Here is a 17,882-nt window from a genome sequence, read left to right as displayed (position 1 = left end):
ACACCCCCTCAAATCAGCCTGCACCCCAAACCCCACAGTGTGTCTGCACCATCTGCTTCCCTGGGCAACCCAGCAGGGAAGACAGGACCTAAAAAAATAATATGAGGATAAATGCTGGGGCAGGGAACATCCCCATATGTTCCCCAGAGGCAGAACATCCCCATAAATCCTGTGGCAGGCAATCCCTGGAGACAAAACATCCCCCCAGATAATCTGGCAGGGAATCTCTGGAGGTAGAACATCCCCAAATCCTGTGAAAGGCAATCCCTGGAGGCAGAACATCCCCCAAATCCCATGGCAAGGAGTCCCTGGAGGCAGAACATCCCCCAAATCCCATGGCAAGGAATCCCTGGAGGCAGAACATCCCCAAATACTGTCTCAGGAATCCCTGGAGGCAGAACAGCCCCCCAATCCCATGGCAGGCAATCCCTGGAAGCAGAACAGCCCCCCAATCCCATGGCAGGCAATCCCTGGAAGCAGAACAGCCCCCCAATCCCATGGCAGGGAATCCCTGGAGGCAGAACATCCCCCCAATCCCATGGCAGGCAATCCCTGGAGGCAGAACATCCCCCAAATCCCATGGCAGGGAATCCCTGGGGGCAGAACATCCCCCAATGCTGTTGCAGGGAATCCCTGGAGGCAGAACAGCCCCCAAATCCCATGGCAGGGAATCCCTGGAGCTGGAACACCCCCAGAAATCCCATGGCAGGGAATCCCTGGGGGCAGAACATCCCCCCTGTGCTGTTGCAGGCAATCCCTGGAGGCAGAACATCCCCCCAAATCCCATGGCAGGCAATCCCTGGGGGCAGAACAGCCCCCCAATCCCATGGCAGCAATCCCTGGAGCTGGAACACCCCCATAAATCCCATGGCAGGGAATCCCTGGGGGCAGAACAGCCCCCAAATCCCATGGCAGGGAATCCCTGGAGGCAGAACATCCCCCCAATCCCGTGGCAGGCAATCCCTGGGGGCAGAACATCCCCCCAATCCCATGGCAGGCAATCCCTGGAGCTGGAACATCCCCCCAGTCCCATGGCAGGCAATCCCTGGGGGCAGAACATCCCCCCAATCCCATGGCAGGCAATCCCTGGGGGCAGAACATCCCCCCAATCCCATGGCAGGCAATCCCTGGGGGCAGAACATCCCCCCAATCCCATGGCAGGCAATCCCTGGGGGCAGAGCCCCGTCCCAGACACGTACCCTGAACTGGCCGCCGTTGCCATCGTCCAGCTCCAGGATGTATCCCTCCACCTGCACGGTGGACAGCGGCGGCTGCTTCCAGGACAGCGTGGCGCTGTTGTTGTGGGTGCAGCACTCCTCCAGCTGCAGGATCGGCGGCGCCGGCACTGGGGACGACACTAATCACCAATTAGTGCGATTAGTGCGACCCCGGGGGATGCAGGGTGCAGTTCCTGCCTGGGTGGGACGGCAGCAGAAAGGATTTTTCTCCCCCTGAATTCATCGCCCCTGCCAGCCTGGTGAAGCTTTTCTGCTTTATTCCCGTTTTCTAATTGATTTTGGGGAATTATGGCAGCACAATGTGTCTGTTTTGAGCTGCCTGGACCTTTCATGCAGCCAGTCCCAAACCTGGGACAAATCTCCCACAGGTTCTGGGCTTATCTACAGCCCTGCTTTTCCCTTCAATAAATCCACTGCAACAAAACTGGGGGGGCTGAGCACCCCCTTTGGCTGCCATCAGCTGCACTGGGGACAGAAAGGACTGCCAGGGATTTTCCTGCTGTGTTTGGGCATCTCCACATGTCCCACAGCCCACTCCTGCTCTGAAAAGCAAGGGAAGAGTGACAGGGAGATGTGTGTGCCCTGACACAGCTCTCAAAGAGCTGCTTGTCCACCATCCTCATCCTCACTGCCCAAAGTGACAAGAGCCACTGGAAGCAGACACAGAGGAGCCAAGGATGCCTGGGAAAAAGCTGGATTTGCCCAGCATTCCCCCTCTGTGACTCCTCCACCTCCTGGGCTGCATCCTCCAGGCTGGCAGAGGGTGTGGGATGCTTTGGCATTGCTCTTTATGGAGGCCTCAGGTGCTGCCCTCTCTCCCCTGGTGCTGTGACACAGATTTGGGATGCAAACCCAACCTTCTGCAAGTCTGCAAAACCAACAGCTGATTTGCACAGCCAGGCTGAGCTGGGAGGATGAGGAGGAGGGATTTGATAAGAGGAGGGTGGGCGGCTGAACCAGCAGCAGATTTGCTCTTATTAATTAAAAATAACCCTCTGGGCTAAATTGCAGGAAGGGAGGGCAGGAACACAGGGATGTGAAACAGCAATCCAGCCCTCCCTGGGTTTGCTATCCAAAAATATTCCTGACATTTCAGATGAACAGCCTGGCTAAGGAAGAGCCAGCACGGGCAGCTCCTCACTGCCACCAGCACCATCAGTTGAGGATGCTCCTTGTGGTGACAGAGTGTGGCCAAAATCCTGCCTGTCCCTGGCCCCTGAGACACCCTGGGCTGTGCAGACAGCTCCTGGGCCAGCAGTTCCAGCTGTGGTGGGGGGAAGAGCAGTGCCAGAGCTGCAGCTGGCTGGTGGCTGAAGGTCCAGGCCAGGCTCAGCGTCCCCCTGAGCCTCCCTGTGTCACAGCCCCTCTGCAGATCTGTCAGCTTCCCTGGGCTTCCCAAACCCCAAATTCCTCATGGGCTGCAGCAGCCCTTGGTGGGACAGGAGAAGGAGCACAGAGGGAAGGGGGAACAGCAAGGAAATAGAGAAAAATAGAACTGGAATAGAATTGAATAGAATAGAACAGAATAGAATAGAATAGAATAGAATAGAATAGAATAGAATAGAATAGAATAGAATGCCAAAATGATGATCTAAACCAACAGGGAGGTGAGGGAGGGAGGGCAGAGCCCAGGCTGGGTGACCTGGCTTTGTTTGCAGGGACATCTGCTCTGTGACAGATGCTGCTGAGCACGGGGATGTGAGGAGAGGTTTGGGAAAAGCCTTGTGCTGCTCTCAAAAGAGAGGTCCCGACCTGCAGAGCACTTTTCAGTGCACTAATAACTTTGTCATAGCACTTTTTAATGCACTAGTAAATGTTTAATGCAGTAGGAGTGCTTTTCCAGGCAAAGCCAAACCCCTGGCACCCTGCTCTGGCACACAGGTGCCCAGGGATGCAAAACCCCCAGGAATGGGCACAACTCTGGGTCTGGGGTGCCCAGCCCTGCTGGGAGTTTGTTGGATTAGGCCCTTTTCTGACCCAGAGATGGGGCAACTGAGAGGTGTTTTAAAACTTTTATTCCATTTTCAGTCTCATGAGAAGGGTGAGACAATAGAGATGTTGTAATTCACACCATCACAATCAGAAGACAACTATTTCCTAATTACAATACACTCTTAAGTGTTTCTTGGCCTATCAGCCTTTGCTACACCATGGTGTAAATGCCTTAAAGCCAATCATCTAAAATTACCCCTTGTGGGTCCTACTATAATACACCTTTTATAGTTCTCCAAAGTATTTAGTTTAATTAGTTTAATTTGCAAAGCCAGCCTTTGAAACTTGTTTTTAGTTCTATTTTTCTCTTAACAATCTTTGTCCTACTCTACAGCATTTCTAAGTCAGCATTTCTCATCTCATAGTTTCCATACAGATGCATTCTATGACAGCTTTCTGTTAAGCTTGGAGAATTCTCTATGAATTAATATCTTACAGGAGGGGAGAAACTCTCCTTTTCTGCCCTTCCCCTGGCATGGCAGCTCCCAGCAGGAGCAAAGCTGAGCTTTGGGATGTGTCCTGGATTGCCAAACAAATTGTTTTCTGTCTGCCATCTGTATTGCACTTGTCTTCTGTTCATTGGGCAGTTTTCCTTATCTCTTCCACAATCACTCCTCCCTCAGGGGAGACACCTGCTGATAACAGCTATTGAATGTCCCTGCATGGCTGATAAGAACTACAGCATCCCATTGGGAGATGTGAGCCCAGAGGGAGGAGCCAAGCATTCCTGCCTGGATATAATCTGGAGATTCTGGAACACCAGCCAAGCATTCCTGCCTGGATATAATCTGGAGATTCTGGAACACCAGCCAAGCATTCCTACCCGGATATAATCTGGAGATTCTGGAACACCAGCCAAGCATTCCTACCCGGATATAATCTGGAGATTCTGGAACACCAGCATGGCTTCTCCACTGGATTTCCCAGAGGATTTCCCTCTTCCCCTGGATCTCCAGAGGAAGACTGCACCCTTCTCCAGGATCCCTGCTCCAGCAGAACCAGCCCTGACCCTGCAGGAGGGCTGAGCCACAATTGCAATGGGACTGCTGCCAACAGCCTGACCCACAGGGTGTCAGGTTGGGTTCTGACTCTGGCAGTGTTGGCTTGGTTTACTGCGTTGTTTATTTTATCCTTTATTTTCTTCCCTAATAAAGAACTGTTATTCCTGCTCCCATATTTTTGCCTGAGAACTCCTTAATTTCAAACTTATAACAATTTGGAGGGAGGGGGTTTACATTTTCCATTTCAGGCGAGGCTCCTGCCCTCCTTAGCAGACCCCTGGCTTTCCAAACCCGGGCAGGAAGGCACTGGAAGGATCCTTACCTTTCATCTGCACGAAGTCCAGCTGGTGGATGGACTGGAGCAGAGGGGCATTGTCCAGGTTCAGGTCGAAGTCCGTGGTCATGCGGGGGGTGAGCGTCCCCTTGCCCCACTGATCCTCGGTCATGTGCACCCTCCTGATGAGAGCATCTGAGATCTGCAGGGCAGGAGCAGCCTCAGCTGCCGTGGGTGTGTCCCATGCCTTGTCCCCACCCTGCTGTCCCTGTCCCTCTGCCTCCCAAGCTGAAGGCTGGGATGTCACACGAGGTTTCCAGCATCACTCTTCCCTGCAGGCTGGGCTGGAGGAGGCACCCTGGAGTGCTGGCTGCTATTTAATGGCAGGGTTTTGTGCTAAAGTTTTGGAAAACCCCAGTTTTACAGAGATGGGGCAACTGGGAGGTGTTTTACAAGATTTTATCCCCTTATCAGTCTCATAGAAGGGTGAGACACAAGAGATGTAAAACTCAATGCCATTCCATCAGAAGCCAACCTATTACCTTAAAAATGTTTTTCAGCCTATCAGCTTTTGCCACACAATGCTGCTAATACTTCACCCCAATCACCTAATTATTTTTCCCCACAATGCGTCTCTCACAGTTCTAATTCTCTAAAATGTCCGGTCTTTTTGCAAGGCCATAGTTTGAAACTTGTCTCTAGTTCAGTCTCAGCAATGTCATCTCTACTCCATGGCCTTCCTAAGCCAGCACACCTCATCTCAGATTTGCACACAGGTGTACAAGGCTGTGTGAGCTTTCTGCCAGGCTTTGAGAATCCTTTACAAATCCATTTCTCACAGCAAAGGGAGCGCAGGAATGCCTGGTGTATTGGTGTCTCAGTGGAGAGCCAGGAGCACGGTGTGATCCCTGCTCCAGAGATGCACCATCCACCCCCTGATGCATCCCTCTTGACAGGAATGGTGGATTTGTCTTTACTGTGGGTCTGCTGATTGATAAAATTAGCACTGGGAGATAAACAATGGGAAGGATTCCACTGATTGCTGAATGGAAAAATATATTTGCCTTTAGAAATAAACTTTAAGTTTGCTAATAAATGAAATTAGACATTGAAAGATGAAAGAAACAATGGGGAAGAAAACCCCCTAAATTATGTAAGAATTAAAAATTAAAAGGGAGGGTTATACATTAGAGGGAAATCTCTAGTATCAGGTGTTTTGGGAAGTCTGTACCTCAGAAATCGGGAAGAGAGAAGGGAAATGCAGCCAGGAAACTGGGATAAAAAGGAGTCTGTATCCTCCAAAAATGTGAGGGATCCTAGGGGAATGCCCCATGGCCTCTCCCTTTATTTGAATAGAGCCGAAGGACTGCTCTGTCTCCTTTTTGGACATAAACCTCTGGTGTTTGTGGATTAATTTTTCTGACACTCTCCTCCAGAGATGTCCCTGCCCTGCTGTGAACGTGGAGCTGACCAGAGGCAGATCCCTGGTTTTATGGTGCCATCCCCCCTGGAGCAGCCCCAGCCCTGCAGCACCCCCAGGCCCCAGCCTGACCTGCAGGAAGCCACTGGGGTCGTTCTCCTTGATGACCTCCAGGCAATATTCCATCAGCCCCGTGGTCTGGCGCAGCTTCACCGTGCAGTGCGAGATCTGGTCCCTCACCACCTGCAGGGGACAAGGACACCAGGGTCACCAGGGCTGGTCAACACTCACACACCGGGCTCCAGACCCTTCAGAACCTGGGGAACAACAGTGCAGAATCACAGGAAGTTTTTAAGGTCCCTTCCAACCCAAAGGAATCGTGTTCCATCCCCTTCCATGGCAGGGACACCTTGCACCATCCCAGGTTGCTCCAAGCCCTGCCCAACCTGGCCTTGGACACTTCCAGGGATGGGGAATCCACAATTTCTCCGGGCAACCTGTTCTAACAAGCTTTGTTCAGCCCAAAATCATCATTAACACACATAATTATTCAAAGCAGAAGGGCAGCTCCATGCCCTGCCTTTAATTAAGCCAGCTTCCAAATGGCAGCTGGTGAGCTCCATGCCAAGGAAATGCCAACTTCCATGGATCCAGAGCTGCCCTATCCATCCCTGGGCATGCAGCCAGGTTGTGGGGCTGGCTCTGGGGCAGTGCACTCATGAGGATGAGGAGTGACTCTGGCAGCTGCTCTTTGCCAGCGGGATGAACACATCACCTCCCACAGCTCCATCCCTGAGGATGTGTTTGAGATGCTCAGCAGCTGCAGGGACCATGCTGCAGAATTCCCTTTTTTTTCCTCCACAGACTGGGGATGAGCTCTGAGGGAAAGGAGACAAATAAATAAAATAAATCCAAGCTCAGCCTGGATTGGGGCTGCCCAAGCTCCACATTAAGGCACCTCTTGCACTCACAGTTCCTTCCGCAAGGAATCACATTCCAGCATCCCAAGGGTGAGGTTTGCTGGTGCCTCAGGGCTCTGCTGACCTTCCCTGAAGCACAGCAAGGAGCAGAGGGCCCAGGCTGCATGCCACAAGGATTTATTTGGATGGCACAAGGATTATTTTTATTTATTTATTTGAAGCTGGCTGCTCCTTCACGCTGAATCCTGCAGGTCCAGGATTTCACCGGCAGAGCAGCTCAGGAAGAAGATTTTATTCTTGGATGAATGTGCTCAAGTGCTCACAGAAGATTTTTTATTTTCCACTTGTGGAAGAGCTTTAAAAAGCTGTGTACAGCCCTCCACTGGCACTGAACAAAGCTGTGCAGCTCTGTGGAGTGTTACAGAGAGGATGAGCTGTGAGGATGAGCTTGGCAGCTGCAGCCAGATGGGAAAAGCTGCAATAAACAGGGATGAATGTTGTATATGTGGGGTTCCAGGATGAAGGAAGGAATGAGGAATTTGACTCCATGTTCTTAGAAGGCAAATTTCTTGTTTTATGATATAATATATATAATAAAATAATATATATATTTTTATATAAATTAAAAATACATAAAATCTATGTAAATATATAAGTTTTTGTATATAAAATAATACACATATTTTATTATTATGTATATGTAATATATAATATAATAGATATTATATTATATTATATTATATTATATTATATTATATTATATTATATTATATTATATTACATTATACAGAAAGGATACCTACAGAAGGCTAGAAAGTTACTAATGAAAACTTATGACTCTTTCTAGAGCCTCCACACAGCTTGACCTTGATTGGTCATAAAGTCAAAACAATTCACATGAAACCAATGAAACAATCACCTGTTGGATAAACAATCTCCAACCACATTCCAAAGCAGCAAAACACAAGAGAAGCAAATGAAATAATATTGTTTTCATTTTTCTCTGAGGCTTCCAGCTTCCCAGGAGAAAAATCCTGGGCAAAATGATTTTTCCAAAAAATATGAGTGAGTGCCACAGATGGACATTCCTGGGAGCTCAGTGCCTGCTGCCCCTTCTGCCAGCACTGCTGTCTGAGGGATGGGCAGGGGAAAGGAATTACAGTGAGGGAACCTGTGAGTCCTGCAGGGCCATCACGTGTTGGTTAATTAAGATTTAATCACCTCTACTTAATCACCTAGCAGGAAGAAAAGAATTACCAGCCTTGCAGATTCCTTCAGGTTGGAAAAGCCCTCAAAGACCACCCAGGCCAACTGTGCCCCCAGCACTGCCCTGGTGGAACCCTGGGAATTGCAGAGAATTTCAGATTTCTGTGCTGACAGGCTCTGACCCCCAAGAGAACACTGCACGGACCTGAGACTGTAGAAAAAGCTTCCAAAATTAAATGATAGAACTGAGATTATGGGTGTGGAGTTCGAATAGAAGTGTGTAGCATCACAGAGTAAAAAATGTAGAGATTAGAGTTTTAAAATGTAGTAAAAAAAAATATATAATGTAGTGATATATATATAATGTAATAATATATATAAAATATATATGTAGTAATATATATATATATATTTATAACACAAGACAGAAGTTTTAAAGCAGAAGCTAATCCTTCATAAGTTTAGGTAATATTGTGTAATTGGATAAAAATGTCCATATTGTGGGACATGAGTAGTTAGCCATTAAGTTAAAATAATTTAATAATTGCTTAATTAAACAGTTTATCTTTAAAAGACCTTGTAGAGAGAGAGATATGACTCCATTTTTAATATGGTAAAGTGCTGTAGAACTCAGGGCTTGTGAGACTTTGACATAGATAAGAACCTATAAACATCTGAGTTCAAACACATCTCACACTATTAACCACAACCTTAACAAAAAAAAAGAAAAAAAAAAACAAAAGAAAAAAAAACCCAAACCAAAACCACGAAAAAGAAAAAAAAAAAAAAACCCACAAAAAACCCCACCAAAAACCCAAAAAAACAAAACAAAACCCCCCAAAAAAACCCCCAAAAACCAAAACCAACAACAACAAAAAAAGGAAACAAAGAATCCACATTGACTCAAGTCCTCAGGTCCACACGAATTTTAAATCCCTCCAGACATGGAGATCTTGAGCACCTGTGTCAGGGCTGGACAAACCTTTCCATGAATAAATTTTCCCTAATACCCAATCCAAACCTTCCCCTGGTGCATGTTGAGGCTGTTCCCTTTCATCCTGTTCCCTGGGAGATCTGGGACAACACACAGCTTGTGAGAATTGCCATTAAAGGCCACTCTCCAGAAGAGCTGCAGATTTTGAGGGAGCATCCATTCCTCGCTGCTTTCAGCAATGCCAGGCTGTGGCAGAGGGAGGAAGGGATGCAGGGTGGACAGGGCAGCAGAGGGAGCTCCCCTATTGCTCCTCTGGCCCTGGACACTGTCCAGAGGCTGGTGGAGATGCTCTGAGCTGGAGCTGGACCTGCACAGGCTGGGTTTGGCTCAAACACTGCTCTTGTTAGAGCGGGGAGTTCATTCAATTCCAGTTTGTGACGCTTGAGTGCACTGGAACAGCTCTGCTGGCGTGAATCACACAATTCCAGGAGGGAATCACACAATTCCAGGATGGAATCACACAATTCCAGGGTGGAATCACACAATTCCAGGGTGGAATTACACAATTCTAGGGTGGAAACACACAATTCCAGGATGGTTTGGATGGGAAAGGATCTATAAAAGCCACCCAGAGCCACCCCTGCCGTGGCAGGGACACCTTCACTGTCCCTGGTTGCTCCAAGCCCTGTCCAGCCTGGCCTTGGGCACTGCCAGGGATCCAGGGGCAGCCACAGCTGCTCTGGCAATCCCAGCCCAGCCAGGAATTCCCAGTTCCCAATCTCCCACCCATCCCTGCCCTCTGGCACTGGGAGCCATTCCCTGGCTCCTGTCCCTCCATCCCTTGTCCCCAGTCCCTCTGCAGCTCTCCTGGAGCCCTTCAGGCCCTGCAAGGGTAAAGCAGAGCCAACAGCAGCTCCTGGAGATCCCACTCCCACCCTGACCTCCCTGGAAGAGGGCAAGCCCCTGGATTTCCCTTCTCAGTCCCCCAGGACAGGATCCAGAAGGTGCAAAGCAGCTTTTTGGCTTTGTGTGACCCCTCCTGCTCAGGACTCCTCTGCCCCTGGAAGGGTTTTTGCCTGTGTGGATTTTGGGTCTCCCAGCTGCAGACCATGAGATAAAACCAATCTGTGGGGTCCAGCCCTGCTGTCAGGGCTCATCCTGGCTGCACCAGCCATGCCAGAGGCAGGATTTGCACTCCCTGCCTGCTGGGAAGGGGATCCCACGTGGAATGCCTGGAAAAGCCACCCCGACCCCTCTGTGGGGAAACGCACGTGCCACTGGGAAGGCAGCAAAGATGGGACTGCTACACCAATCTTCTTATCTTCTTTGCAGCTTAAGTCTCTGTCTGCTTTGCCCAGGATAATGAATTTGTGAACCTCTCCCTGCTGGAGCTGCTGCTTTCCAAGGATTTCCAGCAGAATTGCCATCTGCTGCCTCCAGGAAACAGCATTTGCTGGGTGAAGACATAATAAAAGCTTTTTTTCCTATTAAGGTGGTCAAGACCAGAAAAAAAGAGGCTCCAGCAGCAGAGACACTCCAAACTCCCAGGGCAGCCTTTTCCAGGTGAATCCAAAGCTGCAGCCCTGTCCCAGCCCTTCTCTAACTCTGATTCCCTCAGGGATCCAGCATCACCCATCTGGAGAACCAGAGCATAAAACAGCATTTTAATTTCACCATCTCTACAGCACAAAAGCCAAAAGCAGAAATCCAAGTTGCCTTCACCAGCGCCAAAGTGCTTTTAAGGCAAATAAAAAGGATTCTTGGTTGGGATCTAGTGGGGCTTTAAAGGAGAAATGGGATGCACACAGGGCAGGAAGATCCCATCAGTCACTTTGATCAGTAAAATTAAAGGTCTTAGAAATAAGACATCAACATCTCTCACACATTTGGGCCTGGTCTAAACCCAGTGGGGTCACCAAAGCCAAAATATTTTCCATGTGGCATGAAGCCACTTGAATCCTGTGATTCCTAAGCCACAGAACCCTGGGATTCTCCTCATGCAGGAGGGATTTGTACTCCCTGGGACCCCAGAAATGCAGAGTTTGTTGGTGGAGGGAGCTGGAAGGGAAATCTGGGGGTTCCTCTGCCTTGGATTTGTGCAAGAGCCTGTGCTGGGCTGAGGGGCAGGCTTTGGGGCCAGGAGGGACTCTCAGGAAAACCTGGCACATCCACAGGGGTTTGAACACATCCAGGATGGTGATCCCACTGCTGGCCTGGAAATCCATCTCCATGAAGAAATTTTCCAATCTAAATCTCTCCTGAAGCACCTTGAGGTGTTTCCCTTTGTTTGCTCAGAGAAGAGACTGAGCCCAGCCTGGCTCAGATTTTGAGGGGATTTGGGAAGCTCCACTTTTTTTCTGTGGTCATTTTTTACCAAATACCAATTTCCCCCCCTTTAAGTGCTAAATAAAGCGACAGCCAGAATCTGGCTGCTAATTCCAGCCTATAAAATGGGTTTTTGTGCACTCACAGCAGTTCACAACAACCTTAAAATAGGACAGTTCCTTCAAGAGCTTTTCTTCCCTGAGATGGCATTAACTATAATTTACATTTTAATTTTAATACAGCTCCTAGAAGGCAATAACATCTCCACTTAAGTGTCCTCCTCCTTTTTCAAGTGCTTGGGTGGATAACAGACTTCAAGGCACTCAACCTTCCCGGTGCTGGGGTGAGTCCTGCTGGGAATGTCACACGGAGGACACAGATGGGATGTCACCCTCCTCACCCTGGCTCACCTGCACACCCAGATGGAAAAATCCCAGCTGGAAAACCCCCAGGGCAGACCCTGGCGAGGTTCTGAGTGTGCAGAACCCCACAGCCAGAGCTTTTTCCAGGTGGGTGCTCCCGTGGTGACTCAGGAGAGGGGCTGGGAAAGCAGAGCTGCAGTGCTGGCACCACCAGGAACCTGATCCAACAGGTTCCAGCCTGGTTCCACTGGGAAATCCTCACTGAAACCCTGAAGAAGGAGCAGCATTTCACCCATGGAGAGGCAGTGCCATGGACAGAAAGCCTTGGGGAGTGTTTTGTGCCATCTGCTCTCCTGGGAAATGTGGCAAACAGCAACCTGGAGAAATCACGGAGCAAAGGCATCCCATGGCCTGAAAAAGACTGGAATGGTTCACAATGCTGCTGAGGGCTTCAAGAGGAGCACCCAGAGCTCAGTCTGTGTGTGTGGTGAGCTGAGGAGAGATTTCTTCCAGGGACAGCACTCCAGGGAAGCCTCTGTGTCCCTGCACAAACCTGCCCAAGGGAGGACATCACCCACTGCTCCTCTGGAAACCAGGCCCAGCACTGGGAAGGACACACAAGGAGGAGCTGCCCCGGCCCCAGGGCTCCTCCAGATGTTGGGTTTTAAAGCCCAGATTCTCATTCTTGAGTAGCTGGAGGCTGCAGAAGGGCAGGGAGATGTCCCTTCCCAGCTGGTGTCCTCACACACCTCTCCCTGCTCTGCAGCAATTAATTAGTGCTGGCCCAGAGTCAGGCCTGGATCTGTGCCTGCCTCCATGGAATGTGTGTCAGGGCAAGGCAGGGCAGCCCCAAAGCCAAAGCCACCCCAGTTCCAGGCTGGATTCCCCCATGGAATGTGTGTCAGGGCAAAGCAGGGCAATCCTAAACCCAAAGCCACCCCAAATCCCGGTGCCAGCCACACAAGGATGGGAACTGGGGCTGGGAACGTGTCCTGAGAGGTGCCTGTGGCCCTGTGCCAGGGCTCTGTGCCCTGTGCTTCTCCTGCTCCCTCCATCCCACGGTGCCAGGATGGCCAAAATCCCACTGGGCAGGAGCAGCAGCCCGGGGAGACTCCAGGACAGAGCCAGGACACGGCGGCCCCGTCCCAGCTGGGACCTGGAAGGGCTCCCTGGCACTGCCAAGGCTCTCTGGGCATGCCAAGGCTCTCTGGGCACTCATCTCGCAGGGGAAGATGCTCCAGGACAGGACAGTGAAAAAAGGACATCCAGGACAGGCCTCCCAGCACAAGTGGCCCATGTGTCCTGTGCTGATGGGAATACTGGCCAGGACAGATCCCACAGCCCTGCAGGGCTCTCCCTGCCCACAGCTCCACCAAAGCACAGCCCAGGAGGTGACCTCCTGCTTCTCTGCAGGTGGAAATGGGCCCTGGGTCACCTCAGAGTGAGTGGAGATCACTGCAGCTTCACCCACTGCAGGGGCAAGTTAGGATGAGCATGAGGAAGGAGTTCCTGGCTGGGAGGGAGGGGAGATCCTGGAATGGAATTCCCAGAGCAGCTGTGGCTGCCCCTGGATCCCTGGAATGTCCCTGGACAGAGCTTGGAGCAGCCTGGGACAGTGGGAGGTGTCCCTGCCATGGCAGGGGTGGCACTGGATGGGATTTAAGGTCCCTTCCAACCCAAACCATTCCATGATTCTGATTCTGCCTGGATGAGGCCCAGGTTCCACATCTGCCAGGGCAGCACAGAGCCCTTCCTGCCCTCCCCACAGCACGTGCAGCTGGGGAGCTCCAGGGCTAATTTAGGAGCCCAGTCACAAACCCAGGGGCTGCTTCTTGCTTTAAGGACCAGGCCTGGGCAGTGACAAAGCCCCGCTGATAATGAGGGTGGGTGGGGTGGGATGGAGGACATGGAACAGGAGCAAGCAGTGGGATGCAGATCCATGGATGGGAACAAGCAGTGGGATGCAGATCCATGGATGGGAGTAAACACTGGGATGCAGATCCATGGACAGGAGCAAACAGGGGGATACAGATCCATGGATGGGACAGAACAAGCAGTGGGATGCAGATCCATGGATGGGAGCAAACAGGGGGATGCAGATCCATGGACAGAACAAGCAGTGGGATGCAGATCCATGGATGGGAGCAAACAGGGGGATGCAGATCCATGGATGGAAACAAGCAGTGGGATGCAGATCCATGGACAGGACAGGAACAAGCAGTTGGATGCAGATCCATGGATGGGAGCAAACACTGGGATGCAGATCCATGGACAGGAGCAAACAGGGGGATACAGATCCATGGATGGGACAGAACAAGCAGTGGGATGCAGATCCATGGACAGAAACAAGCAGTGGGATGCAGATCCATGGATGGGAGCAAACAGGGGGATGCAGATCCATGGATGGGAGCAAACAGGGGGATACAGATCCATGGATGGGACAGAAACAAGCAGTGGGATGCAGATCCATGGATGGGAGCAAACACTGGGATGCAGATCCATGGACAGGAGCAAACAGGGGGATACAGATCCATGGATGGGACAGAAACAAGCAGTGGGATGCAGATCCATGGACAGAAACAAGCAGTGGGATGCAGATCCATGGATGGGAGCAAACAGGGGGATGCAGATCCATGGATGGGAGCAAACAGGGGGATGCAGGTCCATGGATGGGAGCAAACAGGGGGATGCAGATCCATTCCCTCAGCCAAAGGCCTCTGTGGGTTGTGCTGAGCAGGGAAATTGCTTTGTGCTGCCTGCCTTTGTGAGAGTTTAACTAAGCATGCCCTGAAGGGGATGAGGGACAGGGAGCCCACCAGGCACTGGGGGTCCCTCTGTGCTGGGGCTGTTTGGGGCTGTGCTTTGTCGTGGCAATGAGCACTGATGGTCCCACAAAGCTGCCATTGTCCCTGTCCCGTGGAAATGTCCTCATGCTGCCCATGGTCTGCATGCAGACAGGACTGGTGGCTTTCACCCTCGTTTTAGGCAGCTCCAGGAATCCCTCTGGCAGCTCCTGGGTGGCCCAAAGCAAGGCCAAGAGACACAGAAGGCAGAACACTGAAATGACCTCGGAAGAGGAATCTCAAATGTAGGTGTGACACCCCTCAGCTGGACTCCATCACTGATGGCCAGGGTGCAACTCCTCTGTCCAACAATTCTGGGCATGGCTGCCCCTGTTCCACTGCTCCCAGGTGAGATCTGCTCCTTTGCTTCCCTTCCCAGCCCCACAGCAGCTGGGAAGACGTGGTGTGGTGGGAATGGCACAAACCAGGAGCCCCTTCCCACAGCTCCCACTGAGCTGCTCCCCAGCACCAGAAACCTCAGTGCCACCTCCACCCTGAGGCCATGACAGCACAGAAATCAGAGCAAAGCCTGCTCCTGGTGACAACTCAGGACACCAAGTGGCTCAGGGCTTCAGCAGAAGCTACAAGCAGATCCTGCAGGATCATTCCAGAAGCTTGGGAGCAACATGTGACATGAACAAAGTAATTTTCCATGTGGTTCTGCTGACCTAAGGACTAGAAATGAACCCAACAACTCGGTGGGAACCACCTGGAGGAAGCAGCACTTGGTCAGGAACGTGCTGTGAGTGGGCTGGGCACCTGCAGCAAGATGGAATTCACGTGGAAAAGGAGTGAGCTCCCCAAAAAACAGCGTCCCAGTCCTCATCCCCTGCAGGACCCCAGGCTCACCTTCAGCTTGTGCTCGTGCTCCTTGTTGACCCGGGAGAGCAGCTGGGCTTTCCTCCTGTTGAGGGCATCGATGAGGGCGTCGCACTGCGCCACCAGGCAGGCCTCAAACTCCACGCTGTTCTCCTGTGGGCACAGAGGGGTCACAGCCTGGGGAACAAACCCAGGCCAGCTGCAAAACTGGGTTTGCCCTTTTAATGGTGCCACAGGGGTCATTTTATCACGTGCAGCTGCATCAGTGCCCCCCATGAATCCACAGTGTTGGATGTGGGATCTGCACGGCCTGGGATGGTGGTAAATGTGGAGGTGGGGATGCCTTGAGAAGGCTGAGCTAGGACAGAGGCTGGATGGAGCTCCAGAATAAAGCAGGGATTTATTCAAAGTATCTCCTCCGTGGATCCACCTTGGGCAGCACCAGAGCCCAGCCAGGGCTGCACCCAAGATGAACCAAAATGGCCCCAAAATGCACGGCCGGGCACGGGCTCTGTCCCTGGGATCAGTTCTGCTCCATTTGCACCTTGCAGTTCATTGTCCCATTCCAGCTTTAGCCCCTGCAGTCCCACCCTGCTTGTTTTTCCCTCTCCAGCCCACGAGGTTTGTGCTCTGGGGCTGAGATTTGGGTCATTTGTCCTTGGTGCCCAGCTGGAGCAGGAATTGTTTTGTCTCCCTGCTCTGTGCACAGAGCTCAGAACTGCACCTCATCAGAACCATCCCCTGATATGGAGCCCAGACCCTCCCACTAAAGCAGCACAGAATGTGAAAAATAGAAAAGCTGAACCTGAGGCATCACTGGCAGGTGAGGATCAGGTTTGGATCCACCCTTGGCAGAGATGGGAAGGGCTCAGGACTCTGCTGTTCCCTCCACAATCAGCAGTTTTGGGGAGGGTTTGGGGGGCAATATGGAAAAGGAGGTTATTTTGGGAGAGCACCCACCCAACCCAGCTTGGGAAGGGGGACAGGGATGGCTCATCCTGGTGGGAAGGGGCAGTGCCTCAGTTCAGACTCTGTACCTGGATTTGCTGCACCATGTTGCGGAGCTGGACCAGGAATTCCTTTGCCTCCTTGGCTCTGTCTGACAATCCATTGAGGGCCTGGGAGAGCTGGCTCTGCAGGGGAAACAAAGAGCAAGATCATTTCCATGTCCAGGACTCATCCATCCCCCAATACAAACACAATTCACTCCACAGAGCTCCCTCTCAAGCCCTCTAAGTAGTGGAACTAACAGGCAGAAACAGAGCTTGTAACAATCAGGAAAATCCATGGAAACAAGGGAAAAACAAGGGAAAACCAAAAGCAACATGCACAATTTAGTTATCCTCACAGACCCTGCCCTGCTAACAGGCAAGCTATGGAAATGTGGGCAGATTCTCCCACCACACCCAGATCAGAGCTCCTGCAATGCTGCTGATGGACTGGACACCCACAAGATGTAAGAGACTAGAAGGAGATTTAATTTGATCTGAAATGGGCCCAAGAGATAGGATTGTGTGGGATTTGGGCTGGGGATGGGCTGCAGCCCAGCCCTGCCTCCAGCATCCCACCAAGGTGTGCCTGAGTGCAAGGAGAGGAAAAGGAGGGTGAGCCATCACGCCCCGGCAGAAATGGATTTATAGAAAATTAAAGCTTGACAGAAAGATTATATAGTATGTATCTGTATGAAACTTTGAGATGAGAAATGCTGATTTAGAAATGTTATGGAATAGGATGGAGATTGTTGAGAGAGAAATGGAGCTAGAAACAAATTTTAAAGCATGGCTTTGCTAAAAAGACTAGATACTTTGGAGAAATAGAACTGTGGAAGATGTATTGTAGTAAGACTCACAAGGGGTAATTTTAGATGATTGGCTTTAAGGCATTTACAGCATGGTGTGACAAAAGCTGATAGGCCAAGAAGCACTTATAATGAATTGTAATTAAGAAATAGTTGTCTTTTGATTGTGATGGTGTGAATTATAACATCTGTGTTGTCTCACCCTTCTCATGAGACTGAAAATGGAATAAAAGTTTTGAAATACGTCTCAGATACCCCATCTCTAGGTCAGGAAAAAACATTATCCAAGAGAAGGTAAAGGTTTTCCTGCAAAACACTGACTGTTCCTTCTCCCTTTGGAGTGGGAACACTCCCACAGCCCTGGCCCTGAGCGGCAGAACGTGGTAATAACAATCATTATGTTCATCAAATGCCTTTTCTTTTTCATTTCCATGGCTCTTTCTGAACACTCACTCAGGAATCTTCCCCATCTCCCCCTTCTGCCATCACAGCAGTGTGTGGATTATCTCAAGAGCTGCCCAAACCACCCTCAGCAATTTTCCTCTGGGAGAGATTTTGCCTCTTTTGTGGGCTGCAAATTGGCTGCAGACACCCCGTGGATTTGGGGGGTGATCCTTCTTTGAGGCAGACACAGAAAGGTGCTGGGATGGTGGCTGATGTGCCCAAATCTCCAAAATTCTGCTGTGCCCATCCTTCCAGGGATCAAGGTGTGGGCACTGGGCTGTGCCCCCCTGGATGCCAGTGTGGGAG

At 50.9% G+C, this 17,882-nt stretch overlaps 1 protein-coding gene across 5 annotated transcripts in view; it reads right to left on the bottom strand.

Annotated features, from left to right (window-relative positions):
- Nucleotides 1–17,882, bottom strand: part of TRIM9 (tripartite motif containing 9) — a 68,994-nt gene that overhangs the window by 16,235 nt on the left and 34,877 nt on the right. For 3 of the 5 annotated variants that reach the window (XM_059474958.1, XM_059474960.1, XM_059474961.1), the window contains exons 2-6: nt 16,372–16,467; nt 15,365–15,487; nt 6,058–6,168; nt 4,554–4,707; nt 1,200–1,357 (exon numbers count right to left, since the gene is read on the bottom strand). In XM_059474958.1, coding sequence (XP_059330941.1) covers nt 1,200–1,357; nt 4,554–4,707; nt 6,058–6,168; nt 15,365–15,487; nt 16,372–16,467 — 642 coding nt within the window. The remainder of the gene's footprint in view (nt 1–1,199; nt 1,358–4,553; nt 4,708–6,057; nt 6,169–15,364; nt 15,488–16,371; nt 16,468–17,882) is intronic. The other 2 variants (XM_059474959.1, XM_059474962.1) reach the window with 1 other exon arrangement.

This window comes from Ammospiza nelsoni, chromosome 6 (genome assembly GCF_027579445.1).
Source record: "Ammospiza nelsoni isolate bAmmNel1 chromosome 6, bAmmNel1.pri, whole genome shotgun sequence".
NCBI classification, from domain to species: domain Eukaryota; kingdom Metazoa; phylum Chordata; class Aves; order Passeriformes; family Passerellidae; genus Ammospiza; species Ammospiza nelsoni.
This window is presented reverse-complemented; position numbering and strand designations above follow the sequence as displayed.